This window comes from Hordeum vulgare, chromosome 2H (genome assembly GCF_904849725.1).
Source record: "Hordeum vulgare subsp. vulgare chromosome 2H, MorexV3_pseudomolecules_assembly, whole genome shotgun sequence".
NCBI lineage: Eukaryota > Viridiplantae > Streptophyta > Magnoliopsida > Poales > Poaceae > Hordeum > Hordeum vulgare.
The window spans coordinates 57545611-57557447 of record NC_058519.1 but is presented as its reverse complement, the minus strand read 5'-3'; the positions used below and the strand labels follow the sequence as shown (position 1 = coordinate 57557447).

At 46.4% G+C, this 11837-nt stretch overlaps 1 protein-coding gene across 1 annotated transcript; it reads right to left on the bottom strand.

Annotated features, from left to right (window-relative positions):
- Window positions 1-534: 534 nt before the first annotated feature.
- On the bottom strand, window positions 535-3029 carry LOC123429545 (pentatricopeptide repeat-containing protein At5g04780, mitochondrial-like). The gene has a single exon (XM_045113569.1). It carries the CDS (start codon window positions 2919-2921, stop codon window positions 585-587), a length of 2337 nt encoding a protein of 778 aa, XP_044969504.1. The 5' UTR covers window positions 2922-3029; the 3' UTR covers window positions 535-584.
- Between the last annotated feature and the right edge of the window lie 8808 nt (window positions 3030-11837).

Sequence of the window (11837 nt, the reverse complement as noted above, 5' to 3'; positions counted from 1 at the left end):
TCCATAAGCCCTGTCCAAGTTTCATATTTATTGGAGCTATAATATTGTTTATAATATTTTATAACTCCAATTCGATTAGTTATTGATTTAATTCAATGAGCAACAATGGCATGTAAAAATATAAGTCACGTCTCATTGATGTTGCCATATTTTTCCAGAGATGATGAACATTTTTAAAGAGCCATTCCTATTCATTGAAAATCATTTTAGGTGAGCCTATTTGAATTCAATAGTGCTAGGGCTTTTGATCATCCCCAATTCAGATTTAAAGAAAATTTAAATATGATGCAATTACAACCATGAACCCTAGTGCATGCTAAAAATAGGGATGTGACATAAACTGTTTTAATTGGATGCATGGTTTGGGAGTTAAAACGTGCATGAACTATGGGCAGCATCCCAAAGAAGAGGCGGGGCTCAAAAGGGGGCGGCCAGGGATGACGAGTGCCATGTTGAAAGGTGCTGGCGGCAGCAACCGAGTGTGTGGTGGAGCAAATGTGCGGGTGCGGGAGGAAGAAAAGAAGGAGAAAAAACTTTGACCCACGTGTGAAAATTTGGCCACCAAAATTGTTGAGGTAAATCTTTCACCAGAAATCCTCACAAGAACACTTCGCATCCTTGAAATGATGAAACCGGTACAAATCTCGTACAACGATCTCCCTATCTGTGGCTCGGCTTACATACTTGATTGCTTCATGACAGTCCACACAAATACGCAGGTTCTTGAAGATTCGAAGTGGAGTCCCACTAGGAGTGCTGATGATCCCAAATGCCATGGCAAGCTTCTCACTATGGAACTTCAGAGCTGTTTCCCTTTGTTCCTCCTCCACATCATGAGCAACAAGATCAATTCTACTAGTGTACCCCAGTTCCTTTAGTCTCTCCATCAACTTCTCCAAGTAAGTATAAATTTCAGATGATCTCGGGTGTGCCGCGTCCCCCGCGACAAAAGTATGCACGGTGTTCTTCAGATGGATCCAAGACCGTCCGGGTTGCTTCCGAACCCCCCTTTCCAGCATCAAACTTCTGAGCTTCGAAATGTCGCGCCATTTGCTGTGAGTGGCATACATGTTTGACAGCATAACATATGATCCAGCATCACATTGCTCCAGTTGAATCAAACTTTCAGAAGCAAGTTTTGCGTGCTCCATGTCCTTGTGAACTCGACAAGCTGACAGTAGTGTCTTCCAAACAATAGATTCGTGCTTAATCTTGTTTTCATTGATGAAGATATTTGCTTTGTCGAGCAGTCCAGCTCGACCGTAAAGATCAACCATGCAATTGTAATGCTCAATGCTCGGAACAATTCCATACTCTTCTTGCATTAGCTTGAAGAAGTGCTCTCCTTCACTGACCAATCTGCCATGGCTACAGGCAGATAGAACACCGACAAGGGTGACCTCATTTGGTTTGATCTTTTCTGCAGTCATTCTGTTGAAGAGTTTTATGGCCATCCTACCTTTCCCATGTGACGCATAGGAGCACAGCATTGAAGTCCAGAGAGCAACGTTCTTCGTGGGAGCTATGTCAAACATCCTGCAAGCGTCATCAAGGTTGCCACACTTAGCATACATGTCGACGATGCTAGATGCCAATGGTGCATCAAAACTGTGCCCTAGCTTCTCGATGCATCCATGCACTTGCCTGCCTTGCTCAACCATCCCTGCATTTGCACACGCCGCAACTGCACTGGTGAGGGTGAACTGATCCGCAGCAACCCCTTCACACAGCATCAACCGAAAGAACTCAAAAGCTTCTTCCTCCCTGCCATTCTGGACGTATCCAGCGATCATTGTGCTCCATGCAAATTTCATGTCGCCGGTAAGATGCGACCATCTCTCAAAGACCAACACAGCAGTCTTTATTGAGCCGCACTTGCAGTACATGTCCATGAGAGAGCTCCGAACAAATGCGTCAGCCTCCAGTGCAGATGTCAGCACACGGCCATGGAGCTGCCGACCGAGGTCCAGCATAGAAAGCATGCCAGCCAAGGCAAGTGCCGTGGAGTATGTGTAGTGATTAAACTCCACCCCAGCTCGTGCCATATGGTACAGGCGGTCCAGCGCCTTGGCAGCGCACCCATTCCGCATCAAGCCGCTGATGATTGTGTTCCAGCTCGAAGTGTCTCGCACCGGCGACTCATCAAACAGCTGCGTCGACCCAAGAATGTCGCCGCTCTGCAGACACGCGCTGATCACTATGTTCCAGGAGACGGCGTCGACCTCGACCATGGCTCTGAATGCCCGCTTAGTCAGCTCGTAGTCTCCAGACTTGGCGTACATGTCCAGAACGGCATTACACAGAACCCGGTCCAGATGCACCCCGTTCCTCAGCAGCCACCCATGGATGCGCTTGCCCGACTCCACGTCGCCGAGCCCCGAGCAGCACCTGAGGACGGCGGCGAGAACAAACGCGTTCGGCGCAGCTCCACCCTCTGCCAGCATCTCCGCGAACGCGCCCATGCCATCCGCGTGCCGTCCGGCGCGTGCACAGCCCGCGATGACCGCCGTCCACGCGGCCGCGCTCCTCTTGGGCGTTTCGTCGAGCAGCCAGCGTGCATCATGGAAGTGACAGCCTCTCGCGAAGGGGATTGGAGTGGGGACGCGCTCGCGGGGAATCCGTCCCAATCCTGCCTCGGGCAGGGACTGGGGACACCGGAGGAGCGGCGCCGAGGAGGGAGACGGCGGCGATAGCGGCGCCGAGGAGGGAGACGGGAGAGTCGGCGGCGATAGCAGCGCGGCCGCAGCTTTCCTAGCCGCGTGCCGCATGAATGGGATGGTCGCTGGTGTAGCAGCCTCGGAGACGAGGCTGCTAGGTGACGGATGGCGCGCGCGCGTGGAGGCGGAGGCGAGCGCCGGGGTTGTAGCCTTGTAGGGAGGGGAGGTGTTTGAGAGAGGAAGATTGAACCACGCTTGATTCATTCAGAGAGGGAGTACATATAGCTTTACAGAGTGGAGGCTCGAGCCCACGACAGATCGTGGGGCGGCCATGATCGAGGGAGACGTGCGTGTGTGTTGACTGGGAAAACTGCACACACACGCACGCTGCATTACTCTATGCTACTCATACACAATACGGTACTCCCTCCGTCCGGAAATACTTGTCACATGAATAGATGTATCTAGATGTATTTTAGTTCTATATATATTCATTTTTATACATTTATACGACAAGTAATTCCGGACGGAAGGAGTAGTATAACACCCCCGGCAGTCTTGGCGTCGAGGTTTGAGAGCAGCGAAATTCATGAAACACATCAGACTGCAAGCCCTTAGTCATCACGTCGACGAACTACTGCCTGCTGATGAGTCGGGACATGAAAGACGCCGAACTCACCGAGGGCCACGCGCTCGCGAATGAAATGGATGTTCAGTTTGATATGCTTCATGTGCCGGTGGTGGATAGGGTTGCTGGAGAGGTATACCACGGAGATGTTGTCGCACTAAACAAGCGATGCCGTATCGACGATGCAGCGCAGCTCGCAAAGTAGCTGGCCAAGCCACATGAATTCTGCCACGGCGTTGGCGACGACACGGTATTCCGCCTTCGCGATGGAGCACGAGACGGTGGCATGTCGTTTGGACGACCAGGACACGAGGGTGTCGCCGAGGAAGATGCAGTAGCCGGAGGTGGACCGACGGGTGTCGGGGCAGCCGACTGAGCCCGCGTCGGTGTACGCGCGGAGCTCCAGAGACGGTGAGGCGCGGAGATGAAGGCCAAGAGCGACCGTGCCACGAACGTAGCGAAGCGGGCGCTTTGAGGAGCACCAGGTGATAGGCGCGCGGATCATGCATATGCAGACGAACCTGTTGGACAGCGTAGGCGAGCTCGGGGCGAGTGATGGTGAGGTACTGAAGCGCGTCGGCAAGACTCCGATAGGATGTGGGATCAGAGATGCGCGGGTCATCAGCGGAGGGGAGCTTGGCCTTGGTGTCAACTGGCGTCAGAGCAGCCTTGCAATGCTCCATGTCCGCCTGCTCCAGGATTTCTTCGACGTACTGGGTCTGCGAGAGGAAGAAAGCCTGAGGCGGAACGGGTCAGCCGGATGTCGAGGAGGTAGTGGAGTGCGCCGAGATCTTTCATGGAGAACTCGCCCGTGAGCTTGGAGATGATGCGGCGAACGAGCGCATCGGAACTTGCCGCAAGGACGATGTCGTCCACATAGTGCAAGAGGTAGGCAGCGTTAGCACTAGGCGTGAAGAGGAACACCGAGGTGTTCGAGCGCACGGCGGTGAAGCTGAATGTGGCGAGGAAGGGGGCAAAGTGGAGAAACCACACCTGCGGTGCCTGCTTGAGTCCATACAGGGACTTGGTGAGCTGGCAGACATGGTCAGGCTTGCCGGCGTCGACGAAACTGACGGGTTTCAAGCAGAAGGCCTCCTCCTGGAGTGTACCATGCAAGAAGGTGTTCTTGACGTCGAGTTGGCGGACCAGCCAACGTGGGAAGCAATAAGGGTAAGAACCGTGCGGATGGTCACCGACTTCATGATCGGAGAAAATGTTTCCCCGTAGTCGACACCGGCGTGCTGGCGGAAGCCGCGGACCACCCATCACGCCTTGTAGCGTGATAACCCACAAGTATATGTGGATCGCAACAGTTTTCGAGGGTAGAGTATTCAACCCAAATTTGTTGATTCGACACAAGGGGAAGCCAAAGAATATTCTCGAGTATTAGCAGTTGAGTTGTCAATTCAACCACACCTGAAAGACTTAGTATCTACAGCAAAGTATCGGTAGCAAAGTAGTGTGATAGCAACAGTAGCAGTGACATCAGTAGTGGTAACAGTAGCAGCAGCAACAACAGTAGTGGTAACAGTAGCAGTAGTGACAACAGTAGCGGTAAAAGTAGCAGCACAGTAACATAGCAAGGACCAGTAGGAAAAACTCGTAGGCAATGGATCGGTGATGGATAATTATGCCGGATGACATTCATCATGCAACAGTTATAACATGGGGAGATATGTAACTAGCTCCAGTTCATCAATGTAATGTAGGCATGCATTCCGTATATAGTCATACGTGCTTATGAAAAGAACTTGCATGACATCTATTGTCCATCCCTCCCGTGGCAGCGGGGTCCTAATGGAAACTACGGGATATTAAGGTTCTCCTTTTAATAGAGAACCGGAACAAAACATTAGCACTTAGTGAATACATGAACTCCTCATACTATGGTCATCTCCGGGAGTGGTTCCGGCTATTGTCACTCCGGGGTTGCCGGGTCATAACACATAGTAGGTGACTACAACTTGCAAGATATGATCAAGAACACACATATATTGATGAAAATATAATAGGTTCAGATCTGAAATCATGGCACTCGGGCCCTAATGACAAGCATTAAGCATGGCAAAGTAGTAGCAACATCAATCTCAGAATATAGTGGATACTAGGGATCAATCCCCATCAAAACTAACTCGATTACATGATAGATCTCATCCAAACCATCATCGTCCAGCAAGCCTACGATGAGATAACTCACGTACAATAAAGAGCATCATGGAATTGGCGAAGAAGGAAGGTTGGTGATGACGACGGTGACGATCTTCCCTCTCCGGAGCCCAGAACGGACTCCAGATCTGCCCTCCAGAGGAAGAACAGGTGGTGGCGGCGCCTCCATATCGTAAAACGCGATGAACTCTTCTCCTTGATTTTTTTCCGGACGAAAGGGACCAGATAGAGCTGGAGTTGGAGGCGGCGGAGCCCCGAGGGCCCTACAAGCCTACTAGGCGCGGCCAGGGGGGCGCGCCTCCTGGGCTTGTGGGCTCCTCGCTCCACATTTCCGGTTGATTCTTGCGCCAGTATTTTTCATATATTCCACAAAAAATCCTCGTAAATTTCCAGGTCATTCTGAGAACTTTTATTTCTGCGCAAAAACAACACCATGGCAATTATGCTGAAAACAACGTTAGTCCGGGTTAGTTCCATTCAAATCATGCAAATTAGAGTCCAAAACAAGGGCAAAAGAGTTTGGAAAAGTAGATACGATGGAGACATATCAACTCCCCCAAGCTTAAAGCCTTGCTTGTCCTCAAGCAATTCAGTTGACAAACTGAAAGAGATAAAAGAAAAACTTTTACGAACTCTGTCTGATCTTGTTGCTATAATTATGTCTAACTCATATTCAGATTTTCAGCAAGATCATAAGCTAACCACATAAGCAATGACATTTAGGTCTCAAGATGTACTCATATCAATGGCATAATCAACTAGCGAGCAATAATAATGAGTTTCAAAGTCAACACTTCAATCAAAACAATTCTGAAGCAATATGAACAGATGGTATCTTGCTAGCTCTTTTTGTGACCGCAAAGCATAAATGCAGAGCACCTTCAAAGACCAAGGGCTGACTGAACATTGTAATTCATGGCAAAGAAAATCCAGTCACAGTCATACTCAATATCAACTAAAAGCAAAGCATAAAAATGACGGAGGTGCTCTCTAATTGGTGCTTTTATAAGGAGAGCATGACTCAACAGAAACGTAAATAAATAGGCCCTTCGCAGAGGGAAGCATTGATTAACACAGGTGCCAGAGCTCAAGCTTTTAAAACAGAGACAAATAATTTTGGGTGGCATGCTTTCATTGTCAATGCGATGACGAAGAGTTTTCACCATATTCCATGCTACACATACTATAGGCGGTTCCCAAACAGAAAAGTAAAGTTTTGACTCCCCCACCACCGATCAATCACACTCCACGACTAGCCGAATACTCGGGTGCCGTCCATACCAACAACAGTCCAGGGGAGTTTTGTTTGCAATTATCTTTTCGATTTGAGCATGGAACTGGGTGTTCCAATTACCGACCCCTTTCTCGTGAGTGATAGTGAATAAACACATATCGAGGATAACACGCCTAGCATGGAAGATACTGACCGCCCCTTGTCACCACATGAGCGGTTCGGGCATGCAAAACATATTATTTCTAGAAGGTTTAGAGAGTGGCACATGCAAATTTACTTGGAACAACAAGTAGATACCGCATATAGGTAGGTATGGTGGACTCATATGGAACAACTTTGGGTTTATGGAAGTGGATGCACAAGCAGTATTCCCGCTTAGTACAAGTGAAGGCTAGCAAAAGACTGGGAATCAACCAACTAGAGAGCGACAACAGTCATCAATATGCATTGAGATTAACCAACATTGAGTGCAAGCATGAGTAGGACATAAATCACCATAAACATGAATATCTTAGAGGCTATGTTGATTTTGTTTCAACTACATGCGTAAACATGCACTAAGTCAAGCCACTTAAATCATTCAAAGGAGGATACCATCCTATCATACTACATCATAATCATCTCAAAATTCATGTTGGCATCCAAGACAAACCATTATAAGCTCCTAGCTATTTAAGCATGGCATCAGAAACTATGATCTCTAAGTTGTCATTGCAAACATGTTTCTCTCACAACAAAGCTGAATCAGGGATGATGAGCTAGTCATATTTTCAAAAACAAAATAGATCGAGTTCATACCAGCTTTTCAGGCTCAGTCACTTCATCATATATCGTCATTATTGCCTTTCACTTGCACGACCGAATGATGTGAACAATAATAAGAGTGTTCATGCATTGGACTAAGCTGGAATCTGCAAGCAAACACAGAGGAGAAGACAAAGTAATATGGCTCTTTGACGGATAAACAGATATGCATGAGAGAGCCACTAAACATTGTAACCATGGTCTTCTACCTTGACCCAAAGAAAAAGAAAACTATTTACACGGGAAAGCTCCCAAAAAGAAAAAGAAGAACACGAAATCTTTTTGGGTTTTCTCAATCTAAACAAACGCACGAGAAGAAAGCGAGAAAAAGAAACAAACTAGCATGGATGATATAGTGGGAAGGTGTGAATACCGACTAACAAAGTGAAAGCGTGAGCAAGAATATAAAGTCGGTGAGAAACACGTACTCCCCCAAGCTTAGGCTTTTGGCCTAAGTTGGTCTACTCCCAAGGCTGGTCCGGGCGATATAAAAAATCATAATGGGGGTTGTACGGGAACGCGGCAGCTACCGCCTGAATAGCTGCCTCACGGAGGCGAGCAACCTTTGCCTCCCTCTCATACTCCTGTGCCTCTCCTCTGGTTATGTAGTATCTTCGTTTTACCTAAAAGTCAAAGAAGGCAGGAGCAGGAAGGGTAATATGGAAAACACGCTGTCGGTTAAATATTAACCGATATAGGAGGGATTCATTATCCCTCTCAAGGAACTGATAACATGTCATAGCGGCACGATCAAGGAAAGCTGTATGGAGCGGGGGATCTCCTTCGCGGATAGGTACTGCAAGAAAATTTGCTATGCGAGTGGCATAGATCCCACCAAGGAAATCCCCTTCATTAGCATTATTATTTAGCCTCCTCGCGATTATAGCTCCCATGTTGAAACTTCTATCACCCGTTACTGCGCTCTTAAGAATACTAAGGTCAGGTGCGCAGAGGTGACAATGCTCAATCTTGCTATTAACGCATCTACCTATGAAGAGGGCAAAGTAATGCAAGGCAGGAAAATGAATGCTCCCCATGGTAGCCTGCGTAATACATCTAGTTTCTCCGACAATTATACTAGAGATAAAATCTCTAACCGAAGACTTAGGAGGGTCATTGAGACTATCCCAATCAGGTATCTTGCAGATTCAATTGAAATCCTCTAAATCCATGGTATACGATTTGTCATACAAATCAAACAGTATGGATGTGTCACGGCCAGCTGAAAATTTGAATCTACGAACAAAAGAGGCAGTGAGAGTAGTATACTGTTCACATTTATCGGAGATGAATTCTTCGAGCCGGCGTTGTGAACAAATATATCAAACTCGTCTTTGAAACCTGCATCAGTCATGAATTCATTAGAAGGCCATTCACATGGTTGTACCTGTGCGTTCCTCGGTTGGTAAGGATTGGGCTCCCGAATCGCGAGACGGGGACCCCTCTTGCTTGAGGAACCACCATGATAGTTTCTCCTGAACATCTTCCTTTTCTGAAATTTTTAGTGACTCAAAGGAAAAGTGAACAAGGCTCAATGAAACTCATAGAAACTACTCCTACAAGTGCCTAGAGGCCATATCAGGCATCAAAACTACTTGGGACCAGCTAAAATTAGCATGCAAAGCTCAAGAACAGTGTCACCAAGGCAGCAATAATACACAACGAATAAGACACTAGAGCAAAAACTAATTGGACCAATGGAGGAGTCACACACCAAGGAAAAATTCCCCCAAAACAGTTTGGTGAATGGGGCCTTGCACAAGGAGATCGAAAATCGCGGTAAGAAGAGCAAGAACACGGGTTTGAGCTGTAGAATGATTTTTTCTGGAGGTAGGAGAAGGAGTTGGGAGCTGGAATAAGTGGAGGGGGGACACGTGGGCCCCACAAGCCTGGTAGGCGCGGCCAGGGGGGTGCCCGCGCCTCCTGGGCTTGTGGCCCACTAGTGCATCCCCCTGACTAGCTCTCTGTCTCAGAATTTTTCAAAAATTCCAGAAAAAATCATACTTGATTTTCAGGGCATTTGAAGAACTTTTATTTTCAGGACACTTTTCTACGGGACGCAAAAAGCAGAAAACAATAAAAACTAAAGCTAAATCTATCATTTTTCTTCTAAGCAACCGGAGGTAAAGGTTTGGAACAGAGGGTTGTGACTCCTAGGTTCATCCATCTCATGGTCATCAAAAGAAATCTGTCAATGAGGTTGATCAAGTCTCCTTGACAAACTTTTTCGAGTCGCATAAAAAACGGAGAATTTTTGAATAGTCACTAGGTTACCTCAATGGGGATGTGCATATCCCCAACAAGCAAATCATACTTCATCTTAACAGTAGGTATAGGGCATTCAAAGCTCCCAATAAGAATCGATGAAGTTTTTTCAATAGCATTGATGCAATGTACTCGATATTGTTTCTTCAGAAAGTGCACCGTATGCTCATTACCATTGACATGGAAAGTGACATTGCCTTTGTTGCAATCAATAACAGCCCCTACAATGTTTAAAAAGGGTCTTCCAAGGATGACCGCCATGGCATCATCCTCGGGAATATCCAGAATAACAAAGTCCGTTAAGATAGTAACGTTAGCAACCACAACAGGCACATCCTCGCAAATGCTGATAGGGAAAGCAGTTGATTTGTCGACCATTTGCAAGGAGATTTCAGTGGGTGTCAACTTCTCCAATTCAAGTCTACAATAAATAGAGAGAGGCATACCACTAACACCGGCTCCAAGATCGCATAAAGCAGTTCTAACATAATTTCCTTTAATGGAGCAAGGTATAGTGGGCACTCCGGGATCACCTAGTTTCTTAGGAATTCCACCCTTGAAGGTGTAATTAGCGAGCATGGTGGAAATCTCAACCTCAAGTATCCTCCTCTTATTAGTAGCAATATCCTTCATGTACTTAGCATATGGAGACATTTTGAGCATATCTGTCAAACGCATTTGCAGAAAGACAAGTCTAATCATTTCAACAAATCGCTCAAAATCCTCATCATCCTTTTTCTTGGATGATTTGGGAGGAAAGGGCATGGGTTTCTGAACCCATGGTCCCCTTTCTTTACCATGCTTCCTAGCAATGAAGTTGTTCTTATCGTATCTCCTGTTCTTAGGTTGTGGGTTATCAAGATCAACAGGTTCAATCCCCACATCCTTATCACTGCTAGGTTGAACATCATCCTGAACACCACTATCGATATTATCACTAGGCTCATGTTCATCACCAGATTGTGTTTCAGCATCAGAAACAGAGACATCGTTTGGATTCTCGGGTGTAACAGCAACAGGGTTGCTAGCATCCAAGTTCCTATCATCTTTCTTTTTCTTCCTAGGATGACTAGGTGCATCAGTGCTAACTCCTTGATAATCTTTCTCAATTCTCTTAGGATGACCCGGAGATACAAAGGTTCCTGGGTCATTCTACCGCCTCTAGTGACGACTCTAACAGAATTGTCATTCAGCTCATTGTGCAAGTCATTCTGAGCCTTAAGTACTTGTTCTACTTGAGTACTAACCATATAGGCATGTTTACTCAAAAGCTTATGATCATTGACATTTCTATCCACACAAGCACTTAAATGACCAAGCATACGAGCATTATGTTCCAATTGTCTACTAACATAATCATTGAAACTTTGTTGTTTGGCAACAAAGTTATCAAATTCATCTAGGCATAAGCTAGCATGTTTGTCAAAAGGAATATCACTCTCATTGAATCTACGAAGAGAATTTACCTCTACTACCTGTGTAGGGTTATCAAGACCATGGATCTCTTTGATAGGTGGCGGATTCTTGACATCTTCAGATTTGATGCCCTTTTCTTTCATAGATTTCTTAGCTTCTTGCATATCTTCAGGACCGAGGAATAGGATACCTCTTTTCTTCGGAGTTGGCTTCGGAGGTGGTTCGGGAATAGTCCAAGCATTCTCATTGCACAAGATATTATTCAATAGAATCTCAGCTTGTTCCACAGTTTGTTCCCTGAAAACACAACCGGCACAACTATCTAGGTGTTCCCCAGAAGCATCGGTTAGTCCATTATAGAAGATATCAAGTATTTCATTCTTCTCAAGAGGGTGATCAGGCAAAGCATTCAGCAGCTGGACAAGCCTCCCCCAAGCTTGTGGGAGACTGATACGTCCATTTTGCATCATGCTTTCATGTTGATATTTATCGCTTTTTGGACTGTTATTACACTTCATGGTATAATACTTATGTATTTTTTCTCTTATTTTGCAAGGTTTACATGAAGAGGGAGAATGCCCGCAGCTGGAATTCTTAACTAAAAAAGGAGCAAGTTTGAGATACCTATTCTGCGCAACTCCAAAAGCCGTGAAAATCAACGAGGATT

Coding starts and splice junctions, on each gene's coding strand:
- LOC123429545 (XM_045113569.1), bottom strand. CDS start 2,921: ATGAATCAAGCGTGGTTCAATCTTCCTCTCTCAAACACCTCCCCTCCC.